Raw genomic sequence first — 21,439 nt, 5'->3', positions numbered from 1 at the left:
TTAAGGTATTTATATAATTAATTTTTAAAATAATAAATGAAATATTTTTAGTTTATCGGTTTTGAAATTACCTTAAATATTACATTGCTCTAAATGATAAATATTCAGCACAAAAAATTGTTTAAAAAGCAAAAAAATATTTTTAAGAACATTTGTATTTTTAAATTGTATTAGTTGAAATAAAAAATATTGAAGATTCATTTAAACAAAATCTATACTTTTTAGGGTATCGAGTTATCCAACGATACCTATCTGTTTTAGCCTGCTTATAATGCAAAACTGATTCAAATTAGAAAAGCTTGTTGTGAAGGTATAAAATATTTAAAAAAATAGTATTTTAGAAATTTTGTGCGCTTTCGGTAATTTACGAACTTCAATGAAATCCAATTATTGCCCTATATCCAGTGTTGCCATGTTTTATTTATTTCTCCCCTTGTTTTTAAAATAGAATATAGATGGCGCTCTTAGAATTAGCTGAAAAGGTGGAGGAGAAAAATCGAAACTCGCCATTGTAGTCAAATTGTAGTAGTGTATAGAATCGGGTGAATATAAGCCATTGCAACGGAACGGTTTTCTGGCTCGGGTCTTGTGTATATTGTGTTTTGAAGTGTGTGCTATTATTAAAACGAAGGTGCGATTTAGATTGTATTAAGCTTTGTAAGTATGATTTAAATATATTTAAATTTGCTAAAGAAGTCAGTAGCTGCTAAAGAATCAAGACATTCTTTCAGACTTCAGTTAATGTTCAATATGGCCGTTCCTCTATTTGCCAAATTTCATCAATACTGCAGAAATTGTTAACTTAAAATACGTTTTATTTCAATGCCGTCACGTTTAGAGATTTACAATATATTTTCTATCGTTGATGTGGCATATTGACAGAATGGTTTTTGACGTATTATTCTGAGTCATTTTGATTTATATCCTAATAATTTTATTTATTTTCGCGCAAAATAAATAACGAAAGATACTCATTATACCGTCATGAAGCCACAGGGTACACAGTACTGCATCATACCAAGTACGATATCTATGCAATTATATTTATTTAAAGTAACCGAAAATAAAATATTTCCTTTTTAATTATAAAATAAGCTAACATTAATACATAGAAACTAGGGCAAGAACAAATAAGCAATAACCAAACAGAATTTACATATTTGGAACTTAAAAGGGAAATAAGTTATACTTCAATGCATCATTTCATTAATACAATGTAAATGTTTTATCAATAGAAATACACATATAATATATATATCTTACAAAATTGTAGTTTCAGATTATACATATGTATATTATTCACAATACATTAAACTAAAATGTGGTACATGTAAAGGTTATAATAATTATTGCAAGTTCAGAAGACTATTTAGGTAACAAGTATTTTTATACATTGTGTTACAGAAGCAATTACTCGAGATCAAATGTGGATTATAACTACCACATCTGTTCTTGACCTTGATGAGACAGCTGCCAACAAAATTCCTATGTGTTTCATTTTAAATTATCCCTATTAAGGACTGTCTTTAAACATCACTTAATAACTGTGTATTGTGTTATATAGACTATGTATGTATATATGTGTTTTTGTTATAAAGGTGTGATAATGGCAACGGCGCTTCTGCCGTCACCTGTGTGAATCGGTGAGACTCGAGTGCAGTGAACCTCAAGACTGTCTCCAGTTTAATACAACCACAATGAAAATGGTGTTGTCACAACGGCAACGAGAGGAGCTGTGAGTATAACTTAATATTATATAGTTAAGTTAATATTTGCTTATTTATATAATATTCATAAGAGTTATTATAACAATTTTTCTATTATTGTGAGTAAAAAAAATCATGATATTATATATATATATATATATATATATATACATATATATAAAATTAACAGTACAGGTTGCCATAAATATGTATGTGTTAGTGATATACCAATATCCTTTTTTTTATTATCACATAAGAAACAAATATACACATATTGTGATAATTTTATCTATGATGATGAAAGAAAATAGTTTTATTATGTTTCCTTATTGTAAAGTATAATATATAAAATATCTATGATTAATAAAGAAAAGTCTATATGAATACAAGAAAGTATTTATTCATTTAGATTAGTAAAGATAATTTTGTATTTTTTTAAACAGATGATTGTAACCTTCATACTAAAAAAAAAGCATAGATATCTCCTTTTATTCTAAATTTTATTTATTTGAAGAAAAACATTAATTTATCACAATGGATATACTAAGTTTATGGTTTATGGTTACCAACACCTACACATAATGTCCACAAGTAATATTATAAGGTAACAGTTGGTCCAATTCAGCTACTCGAAGACCTTGACTTGATCTTTTTTACCAGGTGACATTATGAATACTAAACACCTGCCTCAAATGACACCAATGGCAGGTGATAATATTATTTTTAAGTAATATTTTTTTTAAAGTAAGCTAATTACAGACAAAAAAAAAATTTGCACTAAAAATATTGCATTAAATCCACATGTATTCATGGTAATTAAAAGAGGCGTTATCCTTTACTGTGAGCTTTAAGTTAGTTTACATTGTCAAGTCTTATAACAGTGTCGTTAACGGAAACGGATGTTGTTTATGGCGTTATCAAAGGTTTAACAAGTGACACTGTTTTACCAACCTGACATAATCAACGACTACGCCACAAGTGCACGTGTTCCTTATTCAAATTTTTTTTAATTTTTTTATTTGACATTACTGATCAGTCGTAAATATTAAGGTACAACTGCGTAGTGCCATTTTGATATTCATACTTTTGTAAAATAAATTTCAACTTTTTCTTTTTTTAAACTGCAAGATATGATAATTTAACAATTGTAAATAGCATGCAATATAATTTTATGATGTGAATGAAGCGGGTCATTTCGTCACACGATCGCCCTGCACGCCTCTCGACCTTTGAAAGTAACAGTGTACCTATAAGTCAATGACCGCGTCGGCGCCTTCCTCAGCCGCGTTTACCGGTCCGCAACTTTCTTTGATTCTACAAATCACATCATTATTATGTATCTGATTGATACTAAACACTATAATGATCTAAGACTTTATATATACTCACAATTCTACTAATACAAATGACATTACGGTGAGAATTGCGTTCATTACAATATATCTATATATTTCTTGTACAGTACTGACCTTTGGCCTAACGTTGCTTACATGACCAATCGTGATCAAAGTGAAAGGAAAACTGTTTTCCAAGTCTGATTATCACAGAGTACATGCGGTCCGATGCTCCGTATCACATTATCGTGATGGTTTCAACCTCACAGATGCCGTTACCTGGCATCAGTGTGACCGCGGCGAGCTTTATGATCCGAACCTTGTTAACACCGGTTAAGCAATAAGGTAACCTCTATCTGTGGTGCTTTAGCGAAAGTATGCTTATTCAACTGTGTTATAACGTAGCCGGTGCTGTACATAATTTTTTTTAATATGAAAACGCCAGGAACATGTTTAAAACGATGAAATTGTGAGAACGTTAAGTTAAATCATGTTCAAGTTATAAATTTTTGTATACTTAACTTCGAAGATTTTCGAATATGTATAATATTAATCTAATAATAATAATTAAATTGTTACGTCCCATTTGTTTTCTATATTTGCAGCTATCGTAAGTTTCTATACTATTTTCAGTTGGACTTGTTTTTATGTTAATAAGGAGATTGTTGTATGTTAAACACATCCTGCCTCCAGGTTCCGCGAGCCTTGATGTGAAACAAGTTGTCGATAGTCAAACAGATGCTCTAACTCTACATAACGTTACGCTTACAATAAGTTTGCATCGTGACTAAGTACGGAGCGTTAATAGTTTTTCATTCATAAATCTTCGCACTTCATAGCGTTGATATAATTTATTGATAGGAAACTTGTGTTAAGCGTACTGTTAAAATAAGTTTTAATAATTTTATTTTTAAAAGATACACTTAAGAGATTCGTTCGCTGTATATAATTTTTTAATTATTTTTAATACAAAAATGTTGTCATAATATGATGATATAGATTATAGATGAATAGATCTATTTTAATGTTCAAAAAGTTAATTCATTTTTGTTACGACAAAAAATAATTTTATTTAAAAATATTTTATTCATATTAAAAATGATACCGTATATGTATATCACACATTATATATTTACCGTTATATTGTCCATTTGTATATAGATTTTTGCACAAAATCGGACTATATCAATATCTAATTAGATTAAAATCGGTCAAGCGTTTTGACCGTCAAAAGTTAAGACGATTTTTTTTTGTATTTACAACATCAAACAATTATCACATCGATCGATTCATATAAAATTTTCATTAAAAAATATTTGTTTAACTTTTAAATTGACCTAAGTTATGCTGTCTTACAGTAAAATATCTATCTGACCGTTATATACATATATATGAAATAGAAATATATCAAAACAAATTAATAAAGACAATAGTTCCTTTGCCCTTAGTAATAGTATTAATTTTTACATATTTTAACTAAACAATTTGTACTTTCAACGTCTTCCATATATTCGTTAGTAGGATTAATTAAAAAATTATCAATAAATATCATATAAAAAATGTTTTAATTTTTCATTTCTATGAAATATGTGAGTTTTAAGTATATTAAAAACTTAAGTAGTCGATTAAAAACTCCGTCACTGCGTTTAATTTGATGTTAAGTAATTAGACTTACGTCTAATTACTACGACGAACACAATTTGATTTAATTATTGTTTTCTATTTGAAATTTAATTCAAGTATTAGCATTCAGCATTCCATGGATTCACCGTGAGGGTGCCGGGTCCATCGCGTTGCAGGGATATGAGCCCAGGCTTCAAGAGCACCTGGGACTTGCGACCCAGGTGTAGGTTTAAAGGGCCCCTATATAACGCGCGTTAAACGTTCACCTCCACGGTCCAAACTCTTCTCTCTAGTATATATATATATATGTCCACATGTTTTGTCTACCTTTTTTTTAGTTAAACGGTTTTATTATAAATAGTCATTGTAATTTTTCATATAAATGCCATAAAAGTTAAAAAAATAATTAGGTAGACACCTAATATGGGTTTATTTGAATTAAAGGAACTCATAACTTATTCGGTTTTCGTATAATCTTCGATTGAATTGTTCGTTTCGTAGGGTCTTACTATTGTTATTTAGTGTTATCAAAGCTTATGTTTAACATTTTACAAAAATATCATATCTATAATACGGTACATTTTAAGTTATTTACGTGAACTTAGTTATTTGCACAAACTAGTAAGTCTTGAATTAATTTATTTCGAACATCTTCTGTTTGGAGGGGGATGAAACTTCAATAACAAAATTTAACCAAAAAAATCATTTAATAAATTGATCAAGATGTTATTTAATAAAGAGAAAATGGTTAATATAAAATTTAAATAATTATTTTGTGTGGTAAGACTTTCTATATGACTGTTTTATAACGAGAGGATAGTCTGCATTCCAAAGGAAAAATGTTGTCTGACGGTTCATTGACTTCAGGTCTAGAATTAATATGTAGATAACAATATGACACATAGAAAAAAATAATACAACAGATAATGCATAATAAAATATTATTTATTGCTACAGATAATAAATACGGTTGGGAAAATAATAAACGCTCGAGAAATATATACTAAATACATAAGGACTCTTGGCTTATCAATAATTGTTACTTAAATACCTACTTTCAAATGGATTAAAAAAAATGTGAATAGAATTATTTATAATATTTTTTTTTGTTATATACTTGCTATGTATGAGAAATGGGGGGATTAAAATATTGTCGGTTAAGGAAATAAAAAAAAAATCACATGACTTGGATTATCGAAGTCGTTTGTAATGAATATCGTTAATTCATAATTAAAAAAAATCGATCTAACATTTTGATTATTCAAAAATTTATATTGAAATGTCGTTGATGTTAGGTTACAGCGAAATAAGTTTAAAAAACGAATGTTGCCTTATTTTGAGTTATATTTGTATGATATGAAATGAACAAAATGTTTATGTCGACAAGAAAATACACGGGGTAACTAGAAATTTAAACTCAAAAGAAAGAAAGAAATATTATATTATTATAATTAAAAACCTTTAATTAAACCTGTATACAATAATAAATATAATAATCTTTATCCATTATATTTGTACGTACGTCTGTCACGCTTAGATAGATGTATTGATTGCTTTTTAACTGTATAATAACACGAAAAATATATACACCAGGAAATTATGTTCCGTTCAGAAGTAAATAATCCTTAAATAGATCCTGTATCTGATGATAGTACATAGCAAAAATGATCAAGTCATCAATATATAGATATCAATTTTTGTTTATATTATATATATAAAAATAACACAGAATCAGTCTCATAAATTACACAAAAATCTGACGCGCCCCAACATCTCGTTCACATAAATTATTCTTAGAGGTGATATCATTATTGAAATATAAAAAAAATAAGTGTAAATAAAAATATTGATTAATGTGTCATATGTTTTTAATGATTATGTTCTTCACCTTAAATAGCTTATTTTCGTAAAAATTCAATTCTCATATTATATCGTTCCACATTTTTAAGGATATTTTTTATGTCATCTTTACACTCACAAATTATAATAGTTTCAAAAAATTATAAGATTATTTTCTAAACGATAATCCAATTATACCCTCAGGGTTTAAATCTTAACCGACCTGTTCTGTTACGAACCCACATGATTAAAAACTATACCGACTTTCTAAAGTGAATCTATCAAATTAATTACATTTATACGCAAACCTCTAACGATTTGACTGCAAATAAGAGTACAGACAATGAAGACTTCGTTGTTACATCACGTCCATAAGGTCTCGGCGATTTCTATACTATTAATCGGGCCGAATTCCTGACTCACCTTGCATTTGACACAGAACACATTACGTCAACGACATTAACATAATCTATCAAGATCGTAATCTCAATTGTGCAACATGATGTATTATAGAAAGCTCGCTATTATTTGGTACGGACTAAACATAAATATATTGCACATTTGACGGTTATTGATTTAAATCAATTAGAGGTTGTACAAATTTATTATATAATTACGTTATACGTACGTGATATTTGTACAATGTGTACACATTCCTGTACCGTAGATGGATGACTCATCTCGTTTGTCATTGAGATCGTTACGGTTTATAGGGTTGACAACGGCCTGTTTCTAATTATGGAATGTTTGGATCGCAGGGTTGTGAACATTGAATAAAACAAATGTCGCTATGACGTCATGAGCTGGCAAAACCAACTACAAATATAATGTATAATTCTATTTCTGTATGTCATATACAAACTAAATTATTTATGCGATCGTGTAAAACTTAATCAATACATGTTATAAAACAAAGTCCCTCGCCGCGTCTGTCTGTTCGTTCGCGATAAATGGGAAAACTATTACACAGATTATCAAGCAGTTATCACCACTCGATAGCGTGTTTCTCGAGGGAGGTTTTAGTATATAATTTGTTAAGTTTTTGTATTTACTTGTACTTGTGTACATTAACGATATCTGTTCAAGATGTCAGGAAATATGAGTCGTCTGTGAGCTTTCAACGAAAACGCTGCCTAAAGTCTTTGAGATACAACAAAATTATATATGGTGGAATTGTGTATCTTATATAGGTCTACAGAAAAATCCGCGGTGGCATGTATACCTTAAGGATAACATACTATATCCATTTTACAAGTTTTTAAAATTGGCATTCCTAAAGCGTTTATTGGAATGCTATTTACATAAATACGGTATTAATTCTTATCGAAAAAAACTTCGTTTTCAAGCCTACATCAATATCTGTAAATTACTTTTTAAATAATTTAAATCGGGTGAATCATTATAAAGTTATCATAATATAAGTTTAATAAATCTCAAAATTAAATAGACTATTTTATATTTTTTGTAAAGAGTCCGTGCGAGTTCGGGGCTGGTTCCTAGTTACATAATAATATACAAACGGCAACACATATATACGTATTCGTATATATGTGTATATATTTACAAATTTTCTTAGATGTTACAAGGTCCGTTATATGTATTATATATAGAACATACTTAAAACGACATCATAAGCGGTATATATATAGAGTATAATTTATTTATGATTGTAAGGTCCAAGCTCCGTTGTACGATCCCGTCTTGTCTGGAATGCAGCCTGCAGACTGCGAATTCTAGTCTACACCGGTCTAGGTTCTATCCGCTAGTTAGACTGCCGCATGCCGCATGCCGTACACTGCAGCATACAACGCTATTATAATAATGTTTATATTATGTATATTAATTTCATCTTAGGGATTTTATTCGACTTGGGGTATATGTAAAAATCAAATATAAGTATTGCTGTTATCTATATAATGTGTGAATAAAAATGTAAAATATTTTTTAACGAGAAGCAAAATAGGGAGTAACACGAGTGTTATTCCGACTAATAGTTTCTTAATACGATCAGTAGGCAGGCTTGTATATCGATTACTGTACAGTACGCGTCTTAACTAGTCAACGACCTCCCCCGTGCTTATTAATTTACCTTTTTAACAGGCTCGTGTAACAAATCACCCTAAACTTAAATGTTTTCTATGTAGGTATCACTCGCTTAATGATTTAAGCCGTTCAAAGTATTTCTTATACATAGTTTTTGCTTTAAATGTATTAAGTATATAATGTACAAGAACATGAATGTTATTTATGGTTAAAATAACTTATAATTTTTTTTGTTATTCTTGTTTGTTATAAAGTCTCCTAAATTCTCTGCAACCTTTCCGTGACATTAAAATGACGGGACTCCCACGCGGCGGCATTCAGATTTTATGTTGTATACATTTCGCAAAAAGGGGATCATAATGACGCATTGCTGACGTAGCCGGCCGCCCTCCGCCCTCCGCCCTCCGCCACGAGAGCGATCGATAAATATACAGCCGGTGGCTTCCTTTCTAGAAGGGAATACAGCTGAGAATAAACTCAAAGACCCTCATAATGCACTAGATAATAAAAAAAATTAAACCTTCTACCACACTGACTACGCTTATATGTACGTAACATTAACATTAGATGCACTCCCTGAACAATATCTAGTTAATCTTACTTAAATTGAACCTCCAAGCAATGTGCAACATCATTTATAACATTAACAGTAGGTCCAAAGTTTGTTCTCGTTCACTTATAATAAAACAAATATATATATCTGTCGAGTTTGGAAACCTTGTGTTATAAACGTTGGTGTGTAAATAAACACAGACCCGTAATATATCTGACGTAATAGTACGTCTCGATTATACTTACAATATGACTTGATTCGTTTTAACGATTTTCGTTCACAAATAATCAAGGATTTGCATTTTCGGACTTAAAACGGTTATAATCTAGTATTCTAGCATTCTTTTCTAGTATAGTTTTTTAAAGACTTATAGTAATGTGATTTTAATAAACGCATAGCTGAAAAAACAATTTAATTATACAAGTAACGTATTAACTAAATTATCTTATTTGAATGCATTACATTAAGTGAAAATGTAAGGTTAAAACGTCGGTTGCTATTTATATATATATATATATATATATATATATCTCGTGGCGAGTAACAGACGTACGTATATTTTAGCGTTGTTTGTGAAAAGCTGCACGTGCTATGCTAATGATATATATATATATATATATACACAAATGATAGTTGTTTGTACAAACATATCAACTATACCTACAGTTGTACTAAAAGTACGTTATGGATTAGGAGCCAATGACTCACTATTGCGTATTAAATTTAGTCCACGGCGTCTATAGTAAATGATTCGTTATTTCAAATTGGAGACCTTAATTACAATTCATTTATATACACTGAGTACTTTGCGTGTTTAGTTTGACGATACAAAACATGTAGTATTAGGTAAATATTGTATGTGTCACGTTGATATATTTTCTAAATAAATGTATTAGATTTTAAATAGTTTTATCTTGTGTTTACTGAAGTTTGATAAGCGCGTAGTATTTTAATGTGATCCCGATTTTTTTCTAATAAAGAACTGAATGTTTTTGTCAAATAATAGCGGCTGTATTGGCCTACAAGTCTATATCATACAGTAAAGGTCCTATTAAAGTTAATTCTGAGTTTTAAAATAAAATCATTGACTGTCAGAAAGATAAGAAAGACGATTTTGTAAAAAAAAGTGCTGTTTTGTTCTGTTTTTTTTTTTAAATCACAAACAGATACTTAAAGTTATTTTTTTTTATATATCTCTAACCGACGTTCAAAAATAGAGTGAGTTTAGCTTCCTTATATTAAAAAAAATACTAACGCTTCTGACTTAGCCTAATCGAATATTTATTTTTAATTTTAATTCTGTTATGTTTTGATAAATCTCTGTCATTGGGAACGAAAAATGTTAACAAATTATAACATATATAAACAAATAAATATATTTTCTGTTTGACATCTCTTCATATATAGAATATTCACTTAGTTATAAATGAATGTGAAAAATACTTTTGAGACTCTCTTTGTATTGGTATGGTGATGTCTATGTACATACATCAATATGTACAAGTCCTTATATGTGCTTATAACGTTATGCTCTTAGTACAAGTTTGCATCGTTACATTACAAACTAAGCATTTCCCGTTCCTCATTTAATAACATATCACCTATGTTATTTACGAATGAAATACTGTTAACATTAAGTATTCAAACGATGCAAACCGTGATAAGCGTACTTGTATTAAACGTTGTCCAAACACGTTAACGTCTCGTCTCCAAGTCCGTGTCCAGTTCTACATTTAAATAGCCATAGTTTAATTCCTGTGTTATATTCTCTTATTTAGTAATATGTATATCTCATTTTGGTCATATCTCTCACTTCCCATTTACCCATATAAGTATTTATAAGTTTTATGACAAACGGGCAAATAATATGTGGGCATTTCATTATCCGATTTTTACAAAAATATTATGTATCACATAAAGCGCTTTAAAGCATTTTTATGCTGTAATTTAAGTATAATTTAACATTATAATTTTGTTTATTCTTTGTTAGAAATGTTCTAAGATATTAATGTCAGAACCTTACAAAATATTACCATATACTGACCAATTTTGATGAGTTTTTTTTTTTATTGGACAGCGAGTTTTCTTGTGATGTTTCTTAGCTGTGTTTTGTAAATATGGATTTTGCAGAGTAACAGTATCAGCTCTTGTCCAAAATGATTTAAGATTTTATGTCCTATGATTACCCGACAGTCATGCCAATATAATTATTAAATGACATTTTATCAAGAGTTTTTTTTATATAATAAAATGTTCATAATATATTTGGCAGACACGGTCAGTAAGTGATAAGTACTGAGTGCCCTTCGATTTGTATTATGTCGACGGAAATGTAGCGTGAAAGTTATTTTCTCAAGACTCCCGCGGCTCGAGAGAGACAACTTTCGCTGTGCCATCGTTACTGAACTTATTTACCGTCTAAGTCCAGAGATCGAGTCCCTATAAATATAGAAACTAAATATATGTACCTACTGAAAACACATACCACTTCGACGCTTCATAACTTAGGTCAGTCAACAACAAAATTGGTCTCTTTAAGTATTTTAAAGCTCAGAGATGGCGGGCATTAAATAGAATTTGTAGAATACTGATAAAAACTATACTATTTACTGATAATATTAATATGAATGCGAGAGTTTGTGAGGACGTATAGATGTTGGTTTCTCATTAACGCGAAAACTACTTGACTAATTTTGATGAAACTATAAATTATTATAAGTTGGACATTGGAATAACACATAGGGTGTAATTATTGGAAAAAAAAAACAATTTATTTTTCACAGAATCACAGTTTAACAGTTGTACTTTTCATAAAGTCACCTATCACGTCATATAAGTCGCTGCCACTTGGTCAATCGTTACTACAAATGTTTCGTTTTAGCGCACTACACAATTCATTCGGAGCTCAATTCTAAATTCCACACGGACGGACTCGCTATCAAAAACTAGTTTAGTAAATAACAAATTTAAACAAAATAAAAATTTATTATTAATATTCTCAACATGTCGCTAAATCTCACAACTTGCAACTTGTATCCCACGCGAACAATAGGACCCTGTGTAACTGATTGTCTCTGAATCGATTTAGTTTCACCTTCTAGATAACTGACACATCAAGCGATAAATTAATATCAATCAAAGAAACTCTAGGCGGCTATCGATTTGTCGCACTGTCTAAGAATTATTTGAATATTGTAAGAAGTTTGTGATTAACGAAATAAAATAATACTCATATTTTCTTATATAGTATGTAATAATTTTATATTATTTATTCACCGAATAATTGGATTCTTTCGTCGTGTTGAACTGATTTTGTGTTCTGTACGCCTACCACAAGTTTGTACCGTCACACTACGAACGAAGCGTTTACCGTTTCGCATTATCATGTGCGAGGATTTATTAATCAGAAACTACAAACGCGTAGTGGACTGTGAAAATGTAAACTAATTTGGTTTAGCATATTTACGTAATTTTTCTTTAGGTATATCGAAAATGTTGATGTAGGTTTAGATGAAAGTTTTAAACTTGGTCAGAGTTAAATAACTATAACAAATGTATTTCTTTATAATAAAACAAATGAATATCATTACCGTATCAAAAACACAAAGTTATAATTATAAAGAGATATTTTCTATATACTTTTACATGCTTGTCATTATTTAAAAAAATACTCTGCCATTTAGTATTGGTAACATTGTTTAATATCCGAGCGTTCGTGAATGTTGCCAAAATTGTATTACACAACTAAAATTAATGACCAATACGTAAACCCAATATTATACTGACATAAAATGAATGTACGAAACACCTGTTAATTAAATAATAGGGATAATATAGGGGCTTATGGTTCGACGAGGACGCTTTATCAATTTGGGACAAGTTCGCCGCGTGCTGATGACCTTAGTTCCGACGTTGATCGCTTTGATTATATCGATGATTCACGAAAAGCAAACACTATTTATATATATATAAAATTTAGATTTGATTTTCATATAAAATTTAAATGTATATTTGAATGTATTTATGTAAATTTTATGTGTATATACTATATATAACTCTGCCCGCTATCATAATGATACTATATAAATCTGGATATATGTATAAATACGGGTTTTGTTTTTCTGTTATTATTCTACGAAATTAATAATACATATATTTTTTACACGTAACAGCTTCAAGGTATATAATTGAATTTCGTTAATTATAAAGTTTGTTATATTAAATTAAACAATACGTTTTAAGGAACAAAGCGATCGCTGACTACCTCGGCAGCAATGGCTACAACGACGCTCTGGAAGCGTTCAAGAAGGAGGCGGAGATGACCGGGGAGATGGATCGCAAATTCGGTGGTCTGCTGGAGAAGAAGTGGACATCCGTTATAAGGCTACAGAAGAAGGTCAGTCTATTATATTATTAGTTTATACTCCTTAGATCTTTTGAACGGAACACTTTTATATACCAACATTTTATTGGCTAAAGTCCTTGATTCCGAAAATATCAGCATTAATAATACATCAATGAGCTGTTTTAGGTTCATCACATTCATCAGCGAAAGCAGTGCTGTAGTTTTAACGCGAAAATTTCCTAATTTAATATTTTTTTCTATATAGCAAAAATTTCATTGACACTATACTCCTATAAATGAATAAGCCATGTTTGCAAGAAAATGAGAAAATTTTCTCTGTATATAGTGTGAGGTTGCAAACCTGTACAAAGTATGACGTAGCTCCTGAGATTAGGGATTTAAATCGAACAGCGCAGATCATTATAGACCCAGAAAATCTTTTCCATTATCCTTTAAGTTAAAAGACAAAAAAAAATCAAAAATGTTTACCTTTACAATAGATAAATATAATAAATGTAGGTAGTTACATAAAAAAAAATCAGAAAGATAACTCCATGTCACACATTATTTTCAAATCAAGTAACGTTATTATAACGAATAATTATTTGAGCTCATCTCGTCCCGGGTGATGTTAATTCTTTGAGTCGTGAGAACCACTGAATCTTTATATCGAGACGTGTTCAACTAATTTAATTTGACGGCCAACAGTATCCTGTCTAGATAGATTAATCAATGATCGTATCAAAATAACAGTATATAGAAAATTTTATACAATAGCGTTTCACACGCTCGTTTATTTGCACGTTGACTGTCATTGTTACGTTATTTCTTTGTACTAATATATAACATATATACATATATTACGCAATAAGTATGTATTGGAGTTCAAAAACATCTCATACTGGCGCTGGGGCTGCTTGGATCGATAGTGAAACTTCTAGGTCACAGATTTGTCGCACTGGCTCTAGCTAGGCTGGTCATGAACTCTTTTATATTCTACGCTATTCTATACTCTAATGAGAACTATAGAAGTCGAGTCGTTGTTATAATCCAGAATCTAGATGCTTTTCTAAAAATGCTACAAATAAAAATATTATAATTTTAATTTCTTTATGCCTTATTCTTATTTATGTATATATAATTTGTATTAAATACAGTATACGAACTAAGTTTTGTGAATTATAAAATTACCAATAATAATGAGAATAATTAAATATATATAATAAAATACAAGTGTAGTTGACAAAATATCGGATATAAATCAATAGATTATTTATATAGAACATATTAAAAATAAAATATATTATGTGGAATAGTCAGTATTTATTGACGCTTTTGTTCTTAGCCAAAAATAATTTGGAGGAGACGCGTGGGTATGATGTAATATGGCAAACGGAATAACTCATCACAAAGAGACTAATGTGTACTTTAAAATATTAAATAATTCCTGTTTTCACTCATTTTTTTTTTAAGTAACGATTACTTCTATATTAAAATATGTATAAAACTTTCTAACACAACGAACAATCGTTATGTAACGCCAAAATATTATACATCTCCAGGTGATGGAACTGGAGTCGAAGCTGTCCGAGGCTCAGAAGGAGTATATAGAGGGTGCTCCGACACGGGCCAAGCGCACGCCCACAGAGTGGATACCACGACCGCCTGAGAAGTTCTCACTGACGGGACATCGGGCAACTATTACTAAGGTATTGTACTACCATATATATACTAATTCAGGCTTTGAAAAATGAATCAAATTTATTCGAGCTATAGTTATGGCAATCAACCGACAAGGACATCATTAGTTTGTGTCACGTGACATCCTACAGCACGGAGTTCCAGGCTTAATTATATATTGTCTTGGTCTGATGCCTGTGATCGCTGTAGAGCTTCATCAAATTCTGTCAGAGGTTTTTGTATAATATTTGCATTAAGATGACGTTTTTCCAGCGACTGCAGATTCAAATCCCGTTCGCATCGATGAATCTTTCGCTCTATACCTTTTTATTCGAATTTCAATTAACGTTTAAAATTTATTCTGATAGTTTATCACGAAGTATTATTTACAGAAAAATAATAGTATATAACTTTTTTTAGTCCCATACGTTCAACTTAATTATTATCTTCCTAAGTTATATATTTGTTAACGTTTTTGTAATATTTATTTTAATACCCACAGGTGATATTCCACCCGTTGTTCAGCTTGTTCGTGTCGTCCAGCGAGGACGCCACGATCAAAGTGTGGGACTTCGAGAACGGTGACTACGAACGAACCCTCAAGGGTCACACGGACTCCGTACAGGACATCGCGTTCGACCAGCACGGGAAAGTGCTGGGTAACTAACACACAACATAATACATACCGAATAACATAACGAACGATCACGCTCAGTATGAAATGTGTTTCTTAATACCTATGAATGATGGTTTTGTTGTAAAAAGCATATGTACGTATAAATTTACATACGTATATACTTCACCAAGAGCAAGATCCAAGTAAGAGAACATCTAACTCTTTTTTTTTCTCCTAAGGAACTGCTCTTAGTGCCCAAAGAAATAATTTTTCATATCGAACTAAACTTTCAAGAGATCATGTTACGTAATATAAGGTTTTTTTTATCAATAAAAATGCATGTGTCACGTGTCCGTTTCCCCTTGGGAACTATACTGAAACAAGGCCTAACTTGTATTAATATAGGGGACAGTTACCATATAACATATGTATAAAGTAAAATTTTATTAAAATACACATAAGTCTTGTTTGAATGAGTAACAGTAATATGCTTCTCCACGTACATATAAACCAACACGCTTATTATAGTATAATATTACGTCACGTTTCCAGCATCCTGCAGCGCGGACATGTCTATAAAGCTGTGGGACTTCAACCAGAGCCACGAGTGCATAAAGACCATGCACGGCCACGACCACAACGTGTCCTCGGTGGCCTTCTCGCCGGGGGGAGACATCGTGTACTCCGCCAGCAGGGACAAGACCATCAAGGCCTGGGAGGTCGCCACTGGGTGAGGAACATGTACACGCACACACACACACACACACACACACACACACACACGAGAGAGAGAGAGAGACACAAACACACACGCGTACAGTGTTATACGTATGGATGTGTATTTGTTTAATGACTTCTTCTGATGAATGTAATATAGTTATTCTTTCATATAAAAATAAATCTTAATTTGGAGTGGATCCAATCAGATTATTAATTTTCTATAGACAGGAATAGAAATTACATAAAAAAAAATATTGATAAGTGATTATTTGGATGTTTAACTGTTATTACTTTGCCAGGTATATAAATTGATCAGTCAATGAATTTACCAGCTTGTGGCTTGTGACGACTCTTACGACGAGTAACCTTATATATCTGAAAGATGATTTTCGAATAACTATTACTAGCGAGCGTTCAAAATACAAATTGACATTTACTATTGTAATTTAATATAATTTCCAGTTACTGCGTGAAGACTTACAAGGGTCACCGCGAGTGGGTGAGGATGGTGCGAGTGTCTGCTGACGGGAAGCTGCTCGCTTCCTGTTCCAACGATCAGACCGTACGCATATGGAACGCCGAGACTAACGAATGCAAGGTACCATAGAGTATAGACCACCAGTATGACGCACATCACCACATGAACATTATTAATGAGACCATTATTGTTACCATGTTTAGTAAATAATAGTGAGTGAGTCACGAGAATCGATTGGAACTATTTATAGATGTTTAGTTACAAGGAGGTTTACTTTTTTTTAACATTAAACACTATTAAGCTATTATGTTGTGTGACAGTGACTTTTTTAGTTTTTGTGAAACTACCTCACACAAACAAATATATATAAATGTTTTTAATCTATGGTTTGATATCTAGCTGCTAATATCTATTAGACAAAAATAGTTTTTTTTTCTACCATCAAAATATTAATTACCTAAGTATTCATAGTCACAACCTAGTATATTTTCATTACTAATAAAACGATGTTAACAAAACAAAACTTAAATTATACGCTGAAAAAAAGTTTAGCATATTATTCTAGACTTATATTAACAAAGATTATTAGAACACCAAATTATGTTAATAACGACAAGTTAAATCAAAGTTTTATAAAAAAAAAAATTAATACGTTCAGATGGAGCTACGCGAGCACGAGCACGTGGTGGAGTGCGTGTCGTGGGCGCCCGAGGCAGCAGCCGCCGCTATCAACGAGGCGGCCGGCGGAGACAACCGCCGCGCCGCCTACCACGGACCCTTCCTCGCGAGCGGCTCCAGGGATAAATCCGTCAAGGTTAGTGTAACGAATATTGACACTATGAATCAGCCTTTCCCAAAGTGAGCGCTCTAAGCCTAAAGGGGGCGTTGACAGACCCACAAAAATGGGGACGTTTTATAGAGACTGGAGGGTGATTTGTAATTTGATTTAGCTAGAATATCTTGGTTTTTGGGCACCAGATAAAATAAGTTTGGGAACCTCTGCTATTAAATAATATAAAGTCCAAACAGCATATTCGATTTGATGGGAAAACGTTAGACTCCTTTCTATATCCTGACGTATTCCTTGGTTCCCAATATTAGAACTTAACGTTTAACCAGTATCCAATGATCCCCCACATAAGTGTTGACCATACAATGTTATCAGATCTGGGACGTGACGACGGGGCAATGCCTGGCGACGCTGGTGGGTCACGACAACTGGGTGAGAGGCGCCGCGTGGCATCCCGGCGGACGGTACTTACTGACGGCCTCCGACGACAAGACGCTGCGTGTCTGGGACGTCGCTCACACGCGCTGTCTCAAGACACTGTACGCTCACCAACACTTCGCTACCAGCCTCGGTCAGTCAACAACGACTATTGCACCTGTGACCTTTACACTACCCTCATATATAGAGAAAATTAATTGTTCATACGTAAATCTTAGTATTTGATTCATTTCTTAATATAAAATTGAAAACGCTCAAGTAAAATCAAATTTATGATAAAATATGTATTGATTTAATTTGATCGACTTGTATGTATTACCTATATTGATTATCCGTGAACTTTTAAATTCTATGAACTTAGTTTATTTACACTACTTCAAACTAAATGACTCCTGAACGATTCTCTCACACCTCGATCTTAATGATATAAACATTGTCAGTTAAGCAATTGTGGGGTATACTTTAAAGAACTGATTTTCTTAAGGAAACAGAGCACTAGCTCCTTTAACTCCAAGCCGTATAGACACGACACTTGTAAAAGAAATTATAAATAAACGATCTTCAGTATCGAATGTATTTAATCAAAACTGCTTCCCTCTTTACAGATTTCCACAAGAACTTGCCATATGTGATATCCGGCAGCGTCGATCAGACCGTCAAAGTTTGGGAGTGTCGCTAGGAACATTGCCATTGTAGTAACTTAAACTCACCGATGCTATATGTATCATTATAATTCACGTTTAATAGAACCGCATACAGAGCAATTTGATTTTTATTTTAATTGCGATTTTTTTTTTTTTTTTAGAAATGGGAAAATAATTTTGATAATATATAGATCGTTTCTTCCTTTCAGTTCATATCTGGTATGAGAGTGCTATGTCCATATTGTACGTGAACGGAATTAAAAACACATTCCATTTAAACTATACATCATAGATAATAAACGTTTATAGGTTTTTTTTTTTGTTCATTCTGATCTTATAACTACCTTGAAATTTTAAAAATACGGCGTAGCATCAGTCTCTACCGTGACGAACAATGAAGTGAGGAGTTAAAGCTGTGTTATAATTTAACATTTCATTATTCTATTTTATTTTATAGTTATTTTTTATCCTTAGAGATGTTTAGACGTAATTTTATTTTGGTATGGATAGTTGAATATGTTTTCTAACCGGCCCGCTCTATACAAATCGTACCTTAACGGGACGTTAATGATTTTTAGTTAATATTAATATGGTAACACATGACAAACATCCGGGTTATGGTAATTTTATTTGGTAATCTAAAATCTTGTATATAAAGGCGTCTTTTTTTTCTCCATTCGATTTAACCTCATTGTGTTTGTTTGCTCAGCTAACAACATCAATGGATGTGTGTAACGGTGATTGAAGGTTACATTTTAATGATTATAATCTATCCGCAATACATGAGAACTCGGTCGAGACGTACGCTTTGTTTTTAACGATATCGCAGTCGTATAGGGACTTATTTTAAGTTTTGTCAAATCAAAACTTTAACTATAAGTTAGAGTGTTATATTTTAAAGATTTTTTTTTTTTACTATTTATTTCAGTGTTTTAATTTGTATGTCTCAAATGAAAAAAAAAATGTTTTATTAGCTAGTGCTTTAAATTAAATTACCGATTAAGTGATTTATTTTGCAATAGTATATCATATAATAAATACCCTTATATCGATTTTAAGTTGTTTGAATTAAATCATTCTAGTTGTGTACGTAATGGAAGTGTGTGATATGTATGTTATAATTTTTTATTATTATTATTACTACGCTGTTTGTGGTAGCTAGGTTCAATGACGGCTGCATCTAGTTATTTATTAGTACCTTGGCAATATCTCGCCCGGTATAACTAGATTATAGTTGTTAGTGTGAAGTATTGTCATACTCTAAGCTTTGCAGTGCTTGCACGCCAAAATATGTATTAATGGGGTCTGTTGGTACCATGCTAAGTAGCGTTTGTTGTTTATAATGAATATTTACAGCATGTGAGCCAATTACATAGCATGGTAATGCATGATCATTTGCTTTATTGATGTAGATTACTAGTGACATCAAGGAGGTTATATAATTTATTGGGATTAAATATATATATGTATGTAGTCACTCTAATTAAATTTTATTCATTGATAATTAATTTAATCTGTGGCATTTTAAAAAGGATATTCATCTTATTTTTGTTTTGCGATAGGAATACATTAAAAAGTTTACACATATATAATCTCCTTGGTCTCAAATGGAAGTCATTTTTCAAGCTTGAAAAGAAATTGTATGTTAAAATAAGAAGTTTGTACTACGGTTATCAATATAAAATAGTATTTGCACTAGTATCAGGATTTTTCTTATATAATAACAAAATAAAAATGTATCAACAACAAATCCTCTCGCTTGTATACTGAATAATCTCGAACTTTAGGGGACATTCATCACTGAGGATTTCTGTGTATGCCCATTCAACTTCTGTATTTTGTCTAAATTCATATAGAAAATGAACTACCAAAACTCAATAGAATTTGGTCTAATATTTTCTGTAAATAAATTAATAAAATATGTAATTTAAGGAGTGTTTTTTTTTTCAACTACATAACGAAACAACCCAACCCTCCGAGTACAGTGGTAACAAACATGTCAAATCAGACTAGGTGTGATATAAAATATCTTATATATATATTTTTAATTGAAATCAACTTTAATAATTAATATTTTCTTTAATTTATAATTTATACGGTAAAGATTTTTTTATAACTTAAAAATGATTGGTTTCATCAGTTTTTTATTTTACAATTTTAATTCAATACAATAAATAAACAATATGGTCATTTTATACAGTATCGTAACGTTATTCTAGTATATTTTAATTACATTAACACTAATATATATATTTTTTATTTTAAACTATGGCCACGTTCACACTGGAATAGTGGAATATTGAAGAAATTAGTGCCACAATTCTACATCAAGTTACATATAATCTTTATATTGCGCTAGTCATTATATTAATGCGGGGCAACCCTATAACATATTGTGGCAATTTTTTAAGCAATTTCTATTTAACAATATTTTTGAAGACTGTGACTTGTGACTGAAGACAATGAATTCTTGATCTATGAAAAATAAATAATAAAATAGGAAAATTTGTAAAATATCTCATTCTTTAAGCAATGGTTTATTATATCTTTAATCCATGTTAAAAATATATTGTATATCTGTTTTTAAATGTTAATTTGCATGCTTACAAGTATGAGATCATATTATAAAG

At 31.1% G+C, this 21,439-nt stretch overlaps 1 protein-coding gene across 2 annotated transcripts; it reads left to right on the top strand.

Annotated features, from left to right (window-relative positions):
- Window positions 1-466: 466 nt before the first annotated feature.
- LOC116770028 (lissencephaly-1 homolog) lies at window positions 467-20,740 on the top strand. 2 transcript variants are annotated; one of them, XM_032661361.2, is made up of 10 exons: window positions 467-657; window positions 1,599-1,735; window positions 13,341-13,494; window positions 15,006-15,152; window positions 15,626-15,782; window positions 16,292-16,469; window positions 16,922-17,057; window positions 17,596-17,751; window positions 18,103-18,298; window positions 18,771-20,740. In XM_032661361.2, the coding sequence occupies exons 2-10, from the start codon at window positions 1,698-1,700 to the stop codon at window positions 18,842-18,844; spliced, it is 1,236 nt and encodes a 411-aa protein (XP_032517252.2). In that variant the 5' UTR covers window positions 467-657; window positions 1,599-1,697; the 3' UTR covers window positions 18,845-20,740. The 2 variants fall into 2 exon arrangements, with proteins under 2 accessions (XP_032517252.2, XP_061383680.1); XM_061527696.1 differs by having other exon boundaries at window positions 468-631.
- Window positions 20,741-21,439: the final 699 nt, after the last annotated feature.

The sequence above is a fragment of the Danaus plexippus genome (genome assembly GCF_018135715.1).
Source record: "Danaus plexippus chromosome 13 unlocalized genomic scaffold, MEX_DaPlex mxdp_15, whole genome shotgun sequence".
NCBI lineage: Eukaryota > Metazoa > Arthropoda > Insecta > Lepidoptera > Nymphalidae > Danaus > Danaus plexippus.
The sequence above is the reverse complement of the archived record's forward strand: the minus strand, read 5'-3'. Positions and strand labels throughout refer to the sequence as shown.